Source organism: Echinops telfairi, unplaced genomic scaffold (assembly GCF_000313985.2).
Source record: "Echinops telfairi isolate 266 unplaced genomic scaffold, ASM31398v2 ScPeMD7_7458;HRSCAF=8496, whole genome shotgun sequence".
NCBI lineage: Eukaryota > Metazoa > Chordata > Mammalia > Afrosoricida > Tenrecidae > Echinops > Echinops telfairi.
This window is the reverse complement of record NW_022111358.1, coordinates 27,700,849-27,719,046: the sequence shown is the minus strand read 5'-3', so window position 1 is coordinate 27,719,046 and position 18,198 is coordinate 27,700,849. Positions and strand designations below refer to the sequence as shown.

The window sequence follows — 18,198 nt, the reverse complement described above, 5'->3', positions numbered from 1 at the left end:
CAAGAGGGTGCCAGGCGGTGGGAGTCAGGCGCAAAGAAATGGCCAGTAGCTCTCCACGTCTCACCCCCACCCTCTGCTAGCCCCCAAGGCAGTTGGACGCCCACGCTGGGTAAAGGGCCCCTGCACACCCTCGCTGACCACTAGGTGGCAGCACAGCCTGGCCTGCCTTCTGTAGACCCTTTGTCGGCACTTGTGCTGCCTGGGGGAGGAGCCCGGTCACTGTGGAGGCAAGGCCCAGCCTGGCCGATGCTGAGCCAGCCCCTTGGCTGTTGTCTCGGTGCCCCTGGCCCAGGTGATCCTGTCTGAGCCGAGCGCACGCGCTGAGGTGCCCTTCTTTGAGACCTGGATGCAGACCTGCATGCCCGAGGAGGGCAAGGTCCTGAACCCCGACCACCCCTGCTTCCGGCCAGACTCCACCAAGGTCGAGTCCCTGGTGGCCCTGCTCAACAACTCCTCCGAGATGAAGCTGGTGTCAGTTCCGGGCACCCCTCCTAGGGTAGCGGTGGGGACAAGGGCCCAAACCCTCTCTCCTAAGAACCACCCCGGCCCCCCCGCTCACCCATAGGCAGATGAAGTGGCACGAAGCCTGTCTGAGCATCTCGGCAGCCATCTTGGAGATCCTCAACGCCTGGGAGAACGGCGTGCTGGCCTTCGAGTCCATCCAGGTAGTCCGGTCTCTGGTGCCACTGACCCCCGCCCCGCCCCCAGTCACGGCCAAGAGGGAGAAGCCCCCAGAACCTGGCCCCCTATGGGAATCAGACTTGGGGGTGGGGTGGGGGGAAGGCCACCCCAGTGACCCTTTCCCTTCCTCAGAAAATCACGGACAACATCAAGGGCAAGGTGTGCAGCCTGGCGGTGTGTGCCGTGGCCTGGCTGGTGGCCCACGTGCGGATGCTGGGCCTGGACGAGCGGGAGAAGTCCCTGCAGATGATCCGCCAGCTGGCAGGGCCTCTGTACAGTGAGAACACCCTGCAGTTCTACAACGAGAGGTCAGGCTCCCACCACCCTGCTCCCTGGCCTCCCTCCATCACCCAGCCAGTCCTGAGTCTTGGTGACAGACATGTGCCTGGTCCGGCCGTGCTGAGTTCCCGGGGTACAGACCCCAGATAGCTCGGGTGCCTGCCCTCAGAGGGCTCCGGGCAGAGAACTCACTCCTCACTCGGGCATCATCCTGTCATTCATGCCGCTGTGTCCTAGCTCAGGAAGTATGAGCCGGTCCCTAGGTTGTCTGGGCTTTGGGCCTCCCATCCTGCCCACCCGCAGCTGTCTGTCTTTCCTGCCCACTTCTTGCTTTCTCTTCAGGGCCTTGGAAGGACCCCCACCCCACCCCCCACCCCCGAGACCTCAGCTGTGCTGGGTGGTTTTAGAGCCCAGCTCCCTGTACAGGATGTGTTGTTAGAGAGAAGTTGTCATGTTTAGCTAAAGGCAGGCTTGGGGACGATCTTTAAATCCACATCACCTGTTTCCCCCTGGCCTCCCCGCACACATGTACTTACAATGACCTAAGCTGGTCTGAACAGCCTTGGTCTGCCTTGGGTGAGGCACAATGGGAAACCCGAGGCCCCACCTGCAGGTGGGGAGAGGGCTCTGAAACCACGTGCCTGGGCCGGTGTGGAGACCGGGGTCTGTAGTCACCCAGGGAGACTTTCCCGGCAAAAATTCCTGGTACACACGTAGACTTGCCCAGCTTCCAAAGGCCGGGAAGATCCCTGTGGGACAGTCCTGGGCCCCTCTCCTGGAAGTCACAAAGTTTACTTTGGGCGGAGGCCAGGTCTGGGCGGGAGGCGGGACCCCCCCCAGCACTCAACCCAGAGGGAAGTGATTATATTTATGTCAGAAGGTTGGCAAGGCCCCAGGGCTGGGGCTGGGGAAAGCACTGAGCCCTGAGAGAGAACAGGAACATGGACGTATGGCGGGGATGGCCTGGGGAGGAGGCCCTTCCATGCCCGGCAAGTCAGAGTTTTTCCAGAAAGGGGAGGTGGGTTCAGGTCAGCACAGAGTGGCGCTCACTCCCCAGGTAGGGCTACTTCTGTAACCCAAGTGGAGGGCCGCGCCTGACCACTGCCCCTCCCTGCTGGTCCCCCAGGGTGGTGATCATGAGCTCCATCCTGGAGCACATGTGTGCTGATGTGCTGCAGCAGACGGCCACCCAGATCAAGTTCCCCTCCACGGGCGTGGACACCATGCCCTACTGGAACCTGCTGCCCCCCAAGCGACCCATCAAAGAGGTGCTGACGGATGTCTTTGCCAAGGTGCTGGAGAAGGGCTGGGTGGACAGTCGCTCCATCCACATCTTTGACACCCTGTTGCACATGGGCGGCGTCTACTGGTTCTGTAACAACCTAGTGAAGGTATGTTGCTGGGGTGAGCGTGGGCCGGACAGGCTAGGGGAGACCCAGGAGAGACAGCCTGCTTTTACCTCCCCTCCTCTCCCCAGCTGTTGACTGTGGGCAGCCCCCTCCCCTCCATAACTCCTGGACCACGGGGGTGGGGGGGGCTGCAGTGTGAACGGTCCTGGCCCAGCCCCCAGCTGCCCTGCCTGCTGCGCAGGAGCTGCTGCGAGAGACGCGGAAGGAGCATGCCCTGCAGGCCGTGGAACTCCTCTACTCCATCTTCTGCCTGGACATGCAGCAGCTCACTCTGGTCCTCCTCGGCCACATCCTGCCCGGGCTGCTCACCGACTCCTCCAAGTGGCACAGCCTCATGGACCCCCCAGGCACTGCCCTTGCCAAGTAGGGGCCGCCTCCCAGCCTTCTCTGCCCTCTCCCCTGGGACCTCCCGGGCCCCCACCCCATGGAGACAGGCACCCCCCCGCTTGTGTCCGCGCCCCAGAAGCTGGGCCTGATGGGTGTGTGCGCAGGCGCCCCTCTGACCTTGCCCTTGTCCTGGGCCCCGCCAGGCTGGCCGTGTGGTGCGCCCTGAGCTCCTACTCCTCCCACAAGGGCCAGGCATCCTCCCGCCAGAAGAAGAGGCATCGGGAAGACATCGAGGTAGTTAAGGCTGGCCTGTGGGTTTGTTTGCAAATGTTTCCTGAGCTTGTGTGGCCGTCTGGCAGACCCCCCTGGGCCTGGGGGTTCCAGGAGTGAGTCTGAGAAGGACCGCAGACTCCCTTTTCTGAGGCGAGTCCTGCAGGGAGAGCACATTGTTCTCTGCCTCCTGTGGAAAGGGACGGGGAGGAACGCTGACCCCCGAGGCCGCTGGTCGTGGGCAGTAACATCCCCACTGAAGCCTGGGTGCCGCTTGCTCTGCCCTGCAGGATTACATCAGCCTCTTCCCCCTGGACGACATGCAGCCGTCCAAGCTGATGCGTCTGCTGAGCTCCAGTGAGGACGACGCGAACATCCTCTCCAGTCCCAGTGAGTGTAGCCGGCCGCCCAGCCCGCTCCTCCCCGCAGCGCCATCTCCGCCGATGGGACGGGGGTGGGGTGGGTAGGGGGGTGTCTGCTTCTGACCCCTGGATAGTGTTGTGCTGCATCTCTCCCTGTGGCTTGTAGTCAGACCCCAGAGAAGGAGCACCCCACCTTCGTCCCCCCTCTACCCTGTTGCATGTTCCCCCCATTTCCTTCCTTACTCAGCAAGGAATGACAAGCCAGCCGGGTATGCTCACGGCCTCCGGTACAGTCTGTGCCGTTGACTCACTGGGGCCGACCTTCCTCCACACCAGCCCGGGCCCAGGCCCAGCCTGGGCTGCACCCTGCTCTTCCGGCCTGTGCCGCGCCCTCCCTCGCCCCACTGCCCTCTCTCGTCCCTTGCTGCCTAGACCTGTGCCCTCCGGCTGCTTTCCCCAAGGCCCTGCTGGGCCGTGGCCTTGAGCTGCCCGTCTCTTGGAGACTTTCAGTGCGGGCCTTGTCCTGAGCCCTGGCCTTCAGCGGCTCCCATTGTGCCTCCAGTCTTTGCCCTTGCCAGGCATTGAAGAAGAAGTGTTAGCCCGAGACCGACAGGGGCCTGGCAGCGCCCAGGACAGCATGACTCTCTCGGGCCTCCCCCACCTGGCCCCCCACCCCTTTGTGCCTGTGCTTTGTTTACGTGCGTTTCACATCATTCAGCATCTGTGCGTCTGCCCCACCCTTCTCCAGCACCTGCAGCCGGACCCCCGTCCCTCAAGTTGCAGTCTCCCGGGGGCTCTCCTCACAGTCGCCCCACTGGATGGGTGGGGGGCTGGGGCTGGGGGTTCCCGGGCCCTTTTGGGTCGGTGCCGAGTGGTAGGCCGTGGTCTCAGCGTGTCCTCCACTGATCCACAGCTGACCGGTCCATGAGCTCCTCCTTCTCCGCCTCCCAGCTCCACACAGTCAATATGAGAGGCCCGCTGAACCGGGTGCTGGGTGAGCCCCTCCCACCCTGCCCCTATCTGTCACCCGAGGTGGCCCACCGAGGCCCACCACCTGTTCGACCCCATTTGCACGAGAGCCCTGGTCCTGGGTGGTTACAGCATGTCAGCCTTCGCCCAGTTCAGTCCCACCTCCCCCGCCAGTCTCTCCCTGCGGGGCCTCTCATCCCCTCTGCTCTCCTGCACAGCCAACCTGTTCCTGCTCATCTCCTCCATCCTGGGCTCTCGGACCGCGGGCCCCCACACCCAGTTTGTGCAGTGGTTCATGGAGGAGTGTGTGGACTGCCTGGAGCAGGGCAGCCGGGGAAGCATCCTGCAGTTCATGCCCTTCACCACGGTGAGCGGCTGCCTCCACAGCAGGCGGGGCGGGCAGCCCTCAGCACTCCCATGAGCTTGCCCAGTGAGCAACACTCTTGTCTCTCTGGCAGGTGTCCGAGCTGGTGAAGGTGTCGGCCATGTGCAGCCCCAAGGTGGTGCTGGCCATCACAGACCTCAGCCTGCCTCTGGGCCGCCAGGTGGCTGCCAAAGCTATTGCCGCCCTCTGAGGGCCTGGGAGGGCCTCCAGCCCCTGGGGACAGAGGAGACACCCTTGCGCACAGCTGCCTGACCAGGAGCCTTTCTTCCTCCAGAGCCTGACCTGCTCCTCGGGTGCCCCCTCTTAGCGTCTCCCCGTGGGTGTCCCCATTTCCTCTCTGAGTGTGACCAACAGGTGTTGCTTCTGAGCCCCTGCAGGCTCCGCCCAGGAAGAACTTTACAGATGCCGTGTGTGTGTGTGTGTGTGTGTGTGTGTGTGTGTTATATTTATACGAGGGGATGTTCACTGCTCTCCGCTCCTTTTTAAATAAAGAGCCTCTCGGGCCCCTTTGTGACGTGAGTGTCTGCTATCAAGTCCTGGGCCTGCTTGGTGGGTGGGGTGGGGTGCCTTGCGGAGAGGCTCAGTCCTGTCGGGAACGGCGGAGGAGGAAGAGGAGGTCTAGAGGACTGGGCTCAGCTCCCCAGGTTTGTTTGTTTACAGAGCAGCCACCCGTCCTCTGCCCTCCCCCCTCCCCCTCCCCTTTTGGCTCAAGGCCAGCCAGCACTGGGTTTGGGGTTCTGTTCCTGTGGGCCGCAGCCCAGCTCCGCCCCACCCTGTTGGACCCGCCCTTCTGGGTGAGGGGCAGAGACTCCGACTGAGCCCACCTGCCTGGCTCTCACAGACCCGCCAGATCCTGCTTTCTAAGGAAGCTTGTGGGGCAGTCCAGCAAGGTGGCTGAGGAACCGAGCTCGGGTGGAGACACCCCCCCCCCCCCCCCCCCGCCCCATGGGAGGGCTGGCTGGCTGGCCTTCCGTTTCCCCAGTGCAGTGGGGGTGACAGGCCCAGTCTCCAGTCATGTCTCCACTGGGGCGTGAGGCGCTTGGCCTGGCACCAGGACCGGTGGTGAATGCTCACAGCCCTGTCACGTGAGCCCCGAGGGCAGGGAGGTGACATGCAGGGTGGACGGCCTCCAGGCAGAGGAGTGTGGTCAGGGAGGGGAATTCAAGGTCCCACGCGATGTCCCGTGGGACATGCAGTGCATAGGGGGTGTGTGTACAGGAGGGAGTGAATGGGTGAGGCCTGTGCTCTGGCTCGGCCTGGAGGAGGTGGGATGGAACTCAGCTCCCCTGTCTCCCACCAACAGGAGCCCCACCTGCCCTCCGCCTTCCCCGCCAGGCTGTGGCTCTCCAAGGGCAGGGGCTGCCCGCCTCAGTCACTGTGAGGCCTGGTGCATAGTCCAGGGTCTGCACACACAAAGTAAACAAATACAGCTAAAAGGCTGAGTGGGAGCCCTGGTGGAGCGAGTGAAGAGCTGAGCTGAGCTAACTGCAAGGTCAGCAGTTCGACTCCATCAGCCGCCCCATGGGAGGAAGGCGCTGACTGCTCCCATAAAGATTTGCAGCCTCCCAAGCCCCTGGAACAACTGGGCAGTGGGTGGAAGGGTTGTGTTTCCCTGAACCTCCCTCCGGCCCTGCCCACCATTCTCCATTCTCCTCCACCACCCCTGACCCCTGGCTGGGCACCAGCTGGACCAAGGAGGAGGAGCACACTTTGTGGAGACTAACACTTTATTGTCCTGAAGCTTGACCACACTGACAAAGTGTGGGCAGCCTCTCTTACATAGTCCCCGCCCCCCACAGCACGCCAATCCCAGCCCAGGAGGGCAGACACCTGACCATCTGCCCTGCTTCTAAAGGACCCTGAGGTCTGGTGCCATGGGGAGCAGGGCCCAGTGTGGAGTCAGCTGGCCTTACAGGGAGGGCATCCGGAAGATGTCAGTGGAGCCCAGGCTTGCTGGGAGCTAGAGGCCCCCCTCAGCTTCTAAAAGGAAAGTTCGGACCCCCATCCAGGCCGTGGGCCCCAGGCCTATGGCAGGACTCCACTTGGTGGGTGACACAGAGACCAGGAAGGGAAGGGAGGGGATTGCCGAGTGGGGAGCTGGGGGGTGGGGGGGGCATGGCTTCCTTGGGGAAGGTGGTTTACAGGGTCCTAGAAGGGAACACTGCCGTTTAAATATTAAACAGGGTGGCTTGTCTCCCACGTGGGAGACCTGCTGCTCCCAAGGGCCCCAAGGTGGGCACCCTCAGGGCAGAGGTTCAGATTGACTCCTCCCAGTGCCCACCACAGCTGGGCACGGGAGTCATCGCAGGTCTCAATACTCGGTATTTACCTATCTACCTCCCAGTCCAGGGGACCGGAGGGTGGGGCTTGTCTCCCTGCTGCAGGGAGCCGAGCCAGAAGGGCCCAGGAGTCTGGGCGCCTTCGTTAAATATCAGGATTAAATAAACATAAATATTAAATAGTGATAAATATGCCGCACGGGAAAGGCCTACTCAGGGCGAGGCAAGGTAGCGCAGAGCCCGGTACGCCAGCTCCAGGAAGCTCCGCAGGTTGGAGGCCACCAGCACACCACCGGCCCGGCGCTGGAAGGCAGAGGAGAAGGTCGGCGTGGGGTTCCGGGAGGGCTGCCTGCTGGGGGCCATGGCCAGGTCTTCCATCTGTGGGGGAGATGGGGCAGTTGTTAGTACTGCTGAGGGGCAGTTCTGCCGACAGGCTGACCATCACGTGGTGAGTGATGGGCTCGGGACTTGAAGCCCAGCCTCTTCTTCTGGGGTGCGGTGAGCTGCCCCCTGCTGCCCACTAGGGGTGGAGGTGGGCCAGCAGAGAGCCAGCCCTGGGATGGACTGCCCAGAGGATGCCCCCATCCCAACCCTGAAGGACAGCCCAAGCCCCAGGCACAGGACAGCCCCTCCTGGGCGGCCCACTGCAGGGAAGGCTCACCTGCTGCCAGATGTAGGCCGCAAAGTCGACTATGTCCAGCTTCAGCAGGTCCAGGGTGGGGGAGACCTCGGGAGAAATCCCAGCCAGGGCCTGCAGGAGGTGCTGGTAGAGGAGGAGGCCACTGTGGAGCTGGCTCAGGCAGCTTGTCTACGGGGACGGAAGATGAGTGTTGGGGGCTGGCTGGCTGGGACCCACCCCAGGTCCCTGGCCTGGAACCTGGGGAGCTGGGGAGCCCAGGCACAGGGCATGTGCGTCCCCCCTCCTCCTTCCTGGCCCCCAGACACTCACCACCTCCAGGTCCTGGCTGGAGCAGCTGCCCAGGGGAGCCTGCGAGATGCCCAGAGAGTGTCCCAGCAGCAGGAGCTCCTCAGGGTGGCACAGCTTGTGGGTGGTACACTGGGGGGAGGGGTGCGGAGTGAGGAAGGGCTGTCCCTCCCCCCTGAGGCCTCACCTCTCTGCCCTTGCCCTCACCCAGTGTCTGCCAGGCTGCTCTGCCCTGCCCCCACTGCTGCCCCGTGCTTCTACTTCCCCCAGCCCATCCCAGGTTCCTCCAGGCAAGGGTGGGTGGGTGGGTGGGGTGTCCTGGTACTTCTCTGACCTGAGCATCGGAACCCCCCACCCCCACCCCACCCCGTGCAGTGTCCCCTCCTCACCAACTTCTCCTGCAGCAAGGCCCCATCCACCTGGATCTTCCTCACTTGTTCCAAGCACTTAAGCAGGAAGCTCTGGGGCAGGGAGCCGGCCGCGCCCAGCGGGGAGGCCTCTTGCACTGTCCAGAGCGCGCTGTGCCCGAGCAGCAGCAGCAGGGCTGGGGGCAGACGGGCCTCGAGTCAGGCTTGGCCTGGGTGGCGTTAACCCTCATCCCCAGAGCCTGAGTGCTTCCCAGCCTCCCGCTGGCACCCATGGCAGCTGCTTTCCCTCCCGTTGGACCCGACACTCACCGGTCAGCTTCATGGGCTCTGGGTAGCAGGTCAGTCGTGGGTCTGGCTGGTCTGGGCTGCAGTTTCTGGGCAATGCCAGGGGCCAGCTCACCAGGACCTTTATACAGAACCCTTGGAGGCCCAGGAGGAAATTACCTGGTGCCTTAGTAATCACTTCCCCAGATTTATGCAAATGTGATGTTCAGGACAATGCAGTGGGGGGGGGGGTTGGTTCACAAAAACTGTTTGCGAAAGTTTTGTGAAATTGTGGAATCTCTGATTCCTCTTTGACGTCTGGCCCCCTTCAGTCACCTCCTTCCCTCTGGCCCCACCCAGCCCCAAAGTGCCCCAGGGTGTTTGATCAGACCAGCTGGACAAAGGCTGGGCCCAGAGTCAAAGCCATGGAGTCTGCGGTCCATCAGACTGGTCAGGGAGGGAGGAGGCCAGAGGAAGGTCTGCCCTTCCCACGGCCTGCTCCCTCTTCCAGCCCTGGCCTGGGGCACCCAGAGATTCTCAAGCCATCCATGCCCCCAAGTTCCCCGATTCTGAGAGTGAGAAGCTAGCTACCCCTATTCCTAGTCTCCAAACTCCGAGGAAGCTGCCTTCCTGGATCCCTTCCTGAGGGACCAGGAAGCTGAGTAGAGATTGGGAGTTGGACTTCTGCTGCCCCCCCCCTCGCCCCCAGCTTTGATAGGCACCACCCCAAGAAACGGGCTGTCCGTCTGGAGCTGGTTAGCTGGGAACTCCCCAGTCCTCACCCTCCCCTCGTGACTCATTCCTTTAAGCCCCCGGAATCCTGGCAGAAGCCAGAAGAAACCGGATATCTGTCCCAAATGAAGCAAGACCCTTGGTGACTCTTGGCTCACCTGCCTTTGCCCTCCCACCTCCCGCACTACCATTCCTCTGCCACCAAACTGCCCAGACCCCCATGCTTTGAAATGGGGGACTGGCTTCCCTATTCAGGCTTCTCGAGAGAGGAGGAGCCCGGGGCTAGAGGGTCCCATGGAGCTGTGTGAACCTCAAGGTTCTCTGTTCATATCTAGGCACTCCTCAGGAGAAAGACGGGGCTTTCTACGCCTGTAAACCATGAGTCTTGGAAACCCGTCCATCGGCCTTGACTGACACCCCGGCAGTGAGTGAGGCCCAGAGAGGAAGCGCTGGGCAGAGTGTGTGTGGAGAAGGGCTGGAGCGGAGGGGGGTGAGCCACTGTCTCAGAATCTGGGTGTCGGGTGCCTTAGCCTCTCGACCGCGCACACCGCCTGCTCCAGCAGCATCCGACTGTGGCTGCAGCCACCGTGTCCACCACCTCATTGAAGGTCCTCCTCTTTCTCAAAGACCGTCTACTTCCTAAGCAGGCTGCCCTCCAGGCACCGGTTTCTCCTGAGAACACGTCCGAGGTGTGTGAGGCCAGCTCGCAAAACCCCAGCTTCCGCGGAGCTTCTGCCTGTACTTCTTCCAGGACAGGGTAGTTCCTTCCTGGCATCACCTTGTCTTTGGTCTTCCCAAAATAGGCCGCCAGGAGCTCCTAAAAATTAGAGGCATCAAAAGATTTCATGGGGGGGGTGGGGGACAAAAAAGATTTCATCAGAAGAATAAACAGGGAGCCCACAATTTGGAGGTGGTGGGGTGGGGGTGGGGGGTTTGGCAATGGCCCGGCCAGACAAGGGCCTCATCTCTAAAATTTCTAGAAAACTTTAACACCTTGAGGGGCAGGGAGGGAGGGGGAAATGAGGAGCTGATGCCGGGGGCTTAGGTGGAGAGCAAATGTTTTGAGAATGATGAGGGCAACGAATGTACAAATGGGCTTTACACAATTGATATATGTATGGATTGTGATGAGTTGTATGAGCCCCCAATAAAATGATTAAAAAAACAAAACAATCGAAGTGGAAACACAGGGAATCCAGGACAGATTAAACCCCTCAGGACCAATAATGAGAGTAGCGATACCAGGAGGGGAAGGGGAAGGTGTGGGGAGAAAGGGGGAATTGATCACAATGATCTCCATCTAACCCCCTCCCAGGGGGACGGTCAACAGAAAAGTGGGTGAAGGGAGACATCGGTTGGTGTACACAGGAAAAAATAAATAAATAAATTATCAAGGGTTCATGAGGGAGGGTGGGGGAAGGACTGGAAAAAATGAGGATACCAAGGGCTCAAATAGAAAGAAAATGTTTTGAAAATGATGATGGCAACATATGTACAAATGTGCTGGACACATGGATGGTTGTATGGCTTGGGATAAGAGCTGTACGAGCCCTAAATAAAATGATTAAAACAAACAACTTTAACACCTCAACAATGAAAGGGCAAACAATCCAATGAAAAAGTGGACAGAGGACATGAATAGACGTAAGACCTTCCCGTGTCTGTTTTCTGTCTTCTTCTCCTTTCGTGTCTTATGTCCTCATCCCCAACACGCTTATGAAGACATGCTAGCCATCGTTAGCTAATTAGATGCAAATCAAACCACCACGATGACATTCCAGCTCACCCCTGCACGAATAGTGATGTTCAAAAGCTGGAATGCTCAGACCCCGCTGGGGGACAGCCGTGGCACTGTGTCACCACCCTGGAATGTGCGCGGCACTTCCTCAGAAACCGGAGCAGAAATACCACAAGACCTTCGCAGTCCCGCTACTTGGTGCAGATCGTAGGGAAATGAGCGCCGTGGCAGAGAGAGGCATGCACACCCGTGCCCATCGCAGCACTGTTTACAACGGCAAAGAGAGCAGCCGCCTCCATGCACGTGAACATCCATGACGTTCTATGCAGCTTTAAAGAGTAACCATAAACCTGTGACATGCCTCACAATGTGGAGGAGCCCGGCAGGCGTAGTCAAGTACAGAAGGGTACCGGTCATTTGGGGAAGGTGGTGTGCAGTAAGCCTGAGGTTAGGCAGGGGATGGCACTCGAAGGTTTGTAAGCGTTAAGGGCAACCGTGGCAAAAGCCGTGGGATGCACCATCCTGGAACAGCGGTGGGGCTCTATGAGCAGGTGCTTGGATGGACACTGGCTGAATGAGAGGCAGGAGAAGGAGAAGTGGGAATATGCCTGCAGATGTGTATGCATTTGACCGTGGATATTTGGGTAGGCCTATTTGCACGTTATTTTGCGTGTGCCATCAGGAGAGACTAGTTCCTGAAAAAAGAACATCCTATTTGGGAAAGTAGAGGGTCAGCAAAAATGAGGAAGACACCCCCCGCCCCCACTTTCCAGGAGATCGATTGACACAGCGGCTAAAACTATGGGCTCAAACAGAGCAGCACTGGTGAAGATGTGGGAGACCAGGCAGTTTTCTCCTGCTGCCAGTTGGAGCCAGCCTGATGGAGCCAAGAAACGTTTGCTTTAGCTGCCAATCTACCCTCAAGTGGGGAGCTCACAGGGAGGGAAGTTATGACAACTTCTTGGGCATAACCTTGTGGACACAAGTCACTGTGCCCAGGGGATCAGGACCAAAGTCTTGGGCACCACAAGGTCAATTGGCACACAGTCCACAAAGATAGTCTTCTACATCCAATTTGGTGAGCAGTGAACGGAGGGTTACAAAGCCCATGAGCGACCACCATACGGTGCAGTTAGCTGGTCTCCACCCATTCAGAGGAAAGAGGAGGGATGAACATCAGAGACACAGGGAAAGCATTCGTGCGATAGACCAACGGACCATGCAGACATCGGCTTCCACCACGCTGACACTGGAACAACCAGCTGTGCCCACCTACCACAACCACTTGTTCTACAAAGGATCACACTAGCGGGTCCTGGATAGAATACTGTGTAAGGAAAATGTGGGACGGGACACAAAAGCTTAAGAGAGACCAAGCTTACTGGTCAGATGGACTGTGGCCCTTAGTCACCTTCACGTCTGCAACGGAAGGTGACCTCCTGTCGGCACAGTCAGCCGTGTAAGCCTTCGCCGAGGACGAGGTTCAGGGGGTTAGGGAAAAGGATCGGCAGGAGGGCACAGGGAGGAAGTAGGGAAGCGGTAGATAGTTCATTGAGGCCACTGCAGTGGCGAGTTGGATCAGAGTGTGCACGACTTGCTGGATGTGAAGCTAGGATTCGCTCTATACACCTTCATCTAGTTCACAATAAAGTGAAGAAAAGACTTCTCCAGTCTCCCTCATCTCCAGCTCTCACGTGCGTCTAAGGCGACTGAAAATATCACGGGTTGGGTCGAGTGTACCTCAGTCCTCAAAGAGACACCGTTGCCTCTCAATACTGTCCAGAAGTCTTCTGCAGAAGACGGGCTGCTGTTTCCACGAGCACCGATTGTGAGCCCCGGTGAAGTGGAACCCTTGACACCTCTGTCTTCAGTGATCACGACGTTGTCCATCGGCCCATCTGGGAGGGTTTTTAACATTGACTTGCAGTTCACGCCGAAGGCTGTAGCCTTTTGCTTTTCACCAGCAATTGCTTCGGGTCCCCTCATTTCGTCTGTGTGAGCACAGTTTAGAGTTAGGAATTCCCATTCCTCACGATGTCACCTAGAATTCATTACGACCCACACAGTTGAACACTTTGCATCGTCAAACACAACCAAACATCTTGTATCACATGCTTTCATCAAGATCCACCTGACACTGGCCTTTTCTGAATTTGGTTGGATTCTTTGGCAGTCCCCTGTCAGTGGACGACTGCAGCTGTTTTTAAATGACCTTCAGCAAAATTCTACTTGTGTGTGATATTAATGATATTTTGATCATTTTTACATACTTTGGAGTCATCTCTCTTTGGGAAAAATCAGGATTTTTTCCAGTCACGTGGCCAGATCATTCCAATTCCTTGGCAGAGACAAGTGAGCCCCAACAGCATTGCAGCCCTCCTGGGAAACCACTCCATGGGTGCGGTCAGTCCCTGGGGCCCTGGTGGTGTCCTGGCTAAGTGTTGGGCTGCGATCCACCTGGTCAGCAGTTGGCAGTCACCAGCAGCTCTGTGAGTGAAAGACTGGGCTTCCTGCTCCTGGACACAGATACAGTCTTAGACACCCACAGGGGTCACGAGGAGCCAGCGTGGACTCGACGGCAGGGCGTGCTTTGAGTTTGGAGCACAACTTGCACATCTTCCTTTTGTTTCCTCAATTCCCCGTCACGCGCTACCCCTGGAAAGGGCCTAAGTCTTTCGGGGACAGGGACTCTGCGTTCTTCCCATCTTCTTCTTTTTAAGAACATCATCTTAAAAACTGTGAACTGGGTGAAGGCTGACAGAGAAACCAGGTTTCCTTCCTACAGTCCATGCACACAGTCCTGATGGTGGTCCTCCCTGGGCTACCTCACTCACCCCACTTCCTCCTGGACGTCCTTCCCCTCTCCACTCCTCCCCTCTCTTCCCTTCTGAACTTTGTCCTCCAGGAAGAACATGCTGCCCTGGGATGATAAGTGATGATAACTGACCACTGATCATTCTGAGGAGCCAGTGTCTCTCCCAGGTGCGGCTGCCCCCTGTACCTGCCTGCTGTTTTTGTCAGAGATGGAGCCCCAGAGGGTGGGGCGGTGGAGTTAGTTCTAGATCCGAAGGGCCTTCTATCTTCTGTTGTTGGCTTCCTGTGTCATTCAAACTTTTGCCCATAAAACCCTTCACTATGGCAACTTGAGGTTTGAATTTCTTCTACGTTCAAGAGCAAGTTTCAGAATGCCTTCTGATGTCCACGCCGGCCTTTTCTTGCTCTCCTGTCTTTTTAATAACTTTATGCTTAATGTGTGTGTGACGTCCTTGATGTCATCCCACAACTCCTCTGGGACACGTTTGTGTCCAGTGAGATGGTCTTGAGTTCCGGTGGGATAGACTCAATGTCGCACTCGGGCTCTTGAGGATTTTATTTTCTTCAGCTCAAACTTGCAGATGCGCGATTGATGGTCTGTGTTGGAGTTGACCTCTGCCCTATTTCTGACGGATGATGCTCTCCTTTGTCGTTGATTTCTCTTTTGTACATTCCATTCAGGTGAGGTCCTCCCAGAGAGCTTACTGGAAAAAAAAAAAGTACTAGCAACAAATAAGTCATTGGTCTTGCAAAATTCTATCATGAGATCTCGAGCTTAATTTCTATCACCAAGACCATACTTTCTAACTACCTATCCTTCTTGCTTCCTATCCTTCTACCTATCCTCCTGTGTTAGTCTGGGTACTTTAGGGAAACAAATCCACAGAAACTCAGGTATAAGAGAGTTTTATGTCAAGGTTAAGTGCGCATCTAGAAAACATCCCTACCCAGTGCTGCCCAAGCCCACAAGTCCAACATTAAGCCATATGTCCAACACCAGTCCACAAAGTCCTCCTCCATCTCACAAAACACACGCGATGATCCCGACTGCAGGAGGAAAGCTGAGTTAGTGAACGTGTAAGCATCTCAGCACTAGCAGGGGTCTCCACACGGGTGCTCCAGCACCCAGGGCTGCATCAGAGTAGGTCCATGTGGCTTCTCCTCAGGGATGTCTTGCAGGAAGTGAACCTTGCCAGCTGAAGCAGGGAACTGGCTAAGGCAGCTGCACCCTGGTCTGACCATCAGAAAGCAAGAGACCCGAGAACTAGAAAGGCAAGGCTCACCGAGCCATTTATCCCTCTGCACTTCAATTAACCCCACATGTGTTTATCGGCCAGGTTGGCACAATAAACTAACTACCTCACCTCCCACTCACCAGGAATTTATCAGTGCTTCTTGACTGCATGCTAGATGAATTTGAGACTGCAGAAGTTGGTCAAGAGATCTTTGATTCCTTCATCTTTGGCAGTTAATGTGGGACTCCCACTACTGTGCAGATCGATTGGCCTTTGTAGTGCACAAATACCCTCTGCCACCCACAGCTGGGCACTGCCGGCTTCACTGTGCCAACGGGTGCAGTGCCATTCCACTTCAGTTTGTCACCCCTGGCTCACTGGACTGTATTGTCTGGTTCAGAGTGGCCAGTTCAGCCCCCTAAATGCTTAGTCCAGGGGTCTAGCCACAGGCAGCTCTTTTCGGTAGATACAGGTGGCTCTGAAGTAAAACTGAAAAAATGCCAAGGATACAAGTCAGATAATGGTGATTTCATTTGTTTGTGAAGATATGTTTGTGGCTCTCGAATACTGTTTAAGTTGTGGTGAGGGACAGGATGGCTGACCCCTGGCCTAGGACATTGATCTCGATGCATTCCATTTCCTTTTGGAAGACTTCCAGTTTTCCGAATTCCCCCCTCGTCCATTCCATGTCTCAATTACGAGTGGAGATTCGCAGCTGTTTCTCCTCGTGTTGAGTCATGCCCATCAGCACACGAAGGTCCTGGAAGCGTCCACCCACGTCATTCAGCCCAGCTTCTTAGAACAGCGCTAGCTCCAGGTACTTACTTCTTCCTAGCCTGTCCAGTCTGGAAACTCTGCTTTGGCCTGTCCACCATGGGTGACTTGGCCGGGATTTAAAAATACTGGTGGCACAGCTTCCAGCTTCACAGCAATACAGGCCACCACAGTCTGCCAAACAAATGGGCAGAGAAGTAGTAGCATAGAATCCCAGGACGATGGAATGTCAGCCCTGGAAGTCTGTTTCAATCCTCTGAACTTGGACAGAGGGGTGTGTCTGGCCCAAGGTCATTGTGGCTGCCAGGGCTAGAACCCAGGCCTTCTGCCAGGGCCCTGTGAGCTCTCTACAGCCATGGAGACTGGGGCATTCTGACCAACCATGTCCAAGCTGTCCCGTTCTGTCCTCCTCAACATTCCAAGGAACCGAGACTTCCCTGGGATGGAGACAAGGCCTGCTTGGCGGGGACCATCTCTGGGGCTGGGGTGCCCTCTGGCGGTTACAATTAGTAGGGATTTGATCAGCTGATGGGTCGCCCTGCTTCAGCCATCTGGTCCCCCTGCCTGGTAACACAGTCCTGCCTCTCCCTTAGGCCCAGAGGCAGCACCAAGCTGCGTGAGTCACAATCCCGTACATGTCCTGTTGCCCTCCCCAGCGAATTCAATTCTAACTATCCATTCTTGCCAGCAGGTCCGTCCGTCTGTACTTGGGGTCATTTGCCTTTTTACAGAAATCCACTCTGCCTCAGAGTGAGTGGTTAAGTAACTGGCCAACACATTGGAACCAAGGTCCGCCCCGGGCAGAAGTCTTAACCAAGGTATGGCCTTTCTCCTGCGTGACCACAGTCAGCTCCGGGCCCACACTTCTTTGCTGAAAGTCCCAGTGTGGGGGATTTGGGTTCGGGACATGCTAATTCTCACAAGGCGACCAGAATGGTGAATGTTCTCCAGATCATGGTGCATGGGGCCAGGGCAGGAACTGAAAGCCACGGACAGCTAGCTCATTTTCGGCTCCACAGGTGGAAGGAGCTTTTCGATGCTCAGAGGTGTTGGGAGGTGGAGCGGGCTGCTTCCCCGAGGGGGTGAGCGTCCTACTCCAGGAAGTGTCTAGCAGCCACCAGTCAGGGAGAAGGTCGAGTGTTGGCAGGCACCTTGAGTTAGAACCCCTTCCATTACACACTCTCCTTCCAACGTTTCCCCCAACTTGTCAGCCAGATGTATGATGTCCTCTCAGACCAGGGCAGGCTCTCCCCAAGATCAGTGGCAGAGCCAGGTTGGGTTTGTGGTCAGGGCAGCTTTCCAAGCCCCTGTGGTGCCCATGGCACTACTTCCTGTCCAGATAAAGAGGCCGACCTAGACTCCAGCCTGGCCCAGGGAGATCACTTGGACTGACAGACGGACAGCAGGGAGTTTCTTAACACCTTCACTGGCCTAATCCTGCCCCATGCCCTGGGGCTGAGCTAATCCGGAAGCTCAGAGACCAGCATGATCTCTGGTCACCCGGAGCCTGGCTCCAGAAACTCCTTACTCATCCTTCCAACTTCCTAAAGAGCTTCCCAGGTTTGTCCTCACGGCCAGAACTGGCGGGCGGATTCCCCTTGTCCATCCTTCCTGTTCTCGGGGTCGGAACCCTGGTTGAGGATGGCATGGCACCTGTGGACCTGCTCGCCCTTCGCTGCTGCTGCCGCCGAGTGTGGATGGGAAAGCCTCTCCGGAGGGCGGCTGGGGAGGATCTCATGCAGGTGGGAGCAGACACAGCCTGGGAGCAAGTCCTATACTGGACTGCTCAGGTGCCTGAGAGCAGGCAGCAACTGACCCGACCTGCCGGCCCAATAAGCAATCTGTCTGAAAGTGAGCGTCCACGGAGCTGTTGGTGGTGGCGGCTGCTGTGCTGTGAAGGCAGAACCAGGTGGCCGCACCACAAGACCACATGGCTCCCAAGGCTTGTTAGGAGCCGTCTTCTGATTGACGATGTGTGCGAACTATGACACAGATGCACACGAGACATGGGCAGCGAAGGTCTTTGTGCGGTTCCTAAGCCCATAGGAACGCATGATCAGCGCCCATCGGGAGGGGGACGACTAAATAGATGGCCCATGCCGCTCCCCAGCAACGAGCCAGGTGGCAGGTGGGTTAGGCACTGGGCTAATTGCAAGGTCGGTGGTTCAGGCTCAGCTGCTGCTCAGAGGGAGAAAGAGGAGGCTGGTTGCTTCCATCAGTTCTGTCCTGGAAAAGTTAGGAGGCAAAGGGCATTTATAGAGGTCTAAATGAAGGCATGTACATATGTAAATATATTTATATATGAGCATGTGGAAATAGATCTATGTGCATATATGTAAAGGTTTAGTATTAAGGTAGCAGAAGGACATTGGGCCTCCGCTCAAGTA

At 57.5% G+C, this 18,198-nt stretch overlaps 2 protein-coding genes across 4 annotated transcripts in view; one reads left to right on the top strand and one right to left on the bottom strand.

Moving 5' to 3' along the window:
• The window catches only part of MED24 (mediator complex subunit 24), a 29,122-nt gene extending 23,926 nt beyond the window's left edge, over nt 1-5,196 (top strand). For all 3 annotated transcript variants that reach the window (XM_013005785.3, XM_045299703.1, XM_045299702.1), the window contains 10 exons: nt 293-471; nt 566-665; nt 814-989; nt 2,087-2,351; nt 2,551-2,732; nt 2,900-2,990; nt 3,257-3,356; nt 4,242-4,322; nt 4,516-4,664; nt 4,756-5,196. In XM_013005785.3, coding sequence (XP_012861239.1) covers nt 293-471; nt 566-665; nt 814-989; nt 2,087-2,351; nt 2,551-2,732; nt 2,900-2,990; nt 3,257-3,356; nt 4,242-4,322; nt 4,516-4,664; nt 4,756-4,872 — 1,440 coding nt within the window. In that variant the 3' untranslated portion in view covers nt 4,873-5,196. The remainder of the gene's footprint in view (nt 1-292; nt 472-565; nt 666-813; nt 990-2,086; nt 2,352-2,550; nt 2,733-2,899; nt 2,991-3,256; nt 3,357-4,241; nt 4,323-4,515; nt 4,665-4,755) is intronic.
• A 1,978-nt stretch (nt 5,197-7,174) lies between these two features.
• Nucleotides 7,175-8,576, bottom strand: CSF3 (colony stimulating factor 3). Its single transcript, XM_004707446.1, has 5 exons — nt 8,564-8,576; nt 8,276-8,430; nt 7,911-8,018; nt 7,623-7,769; nt 7,175-7,339 (listed from the first exon to the last, which is right to left on the bottom strand). Exons 1-5 carry the CDS (start codon nt 8,574-8,576, stop codon nt 7,175-7,177), a joined length of 588 nt encoding a protein of 195 aa, XP_004707503.1.
• Between the last annotated feature and the right edge of the window lie 9,622 nt (nt 8,577-18,198).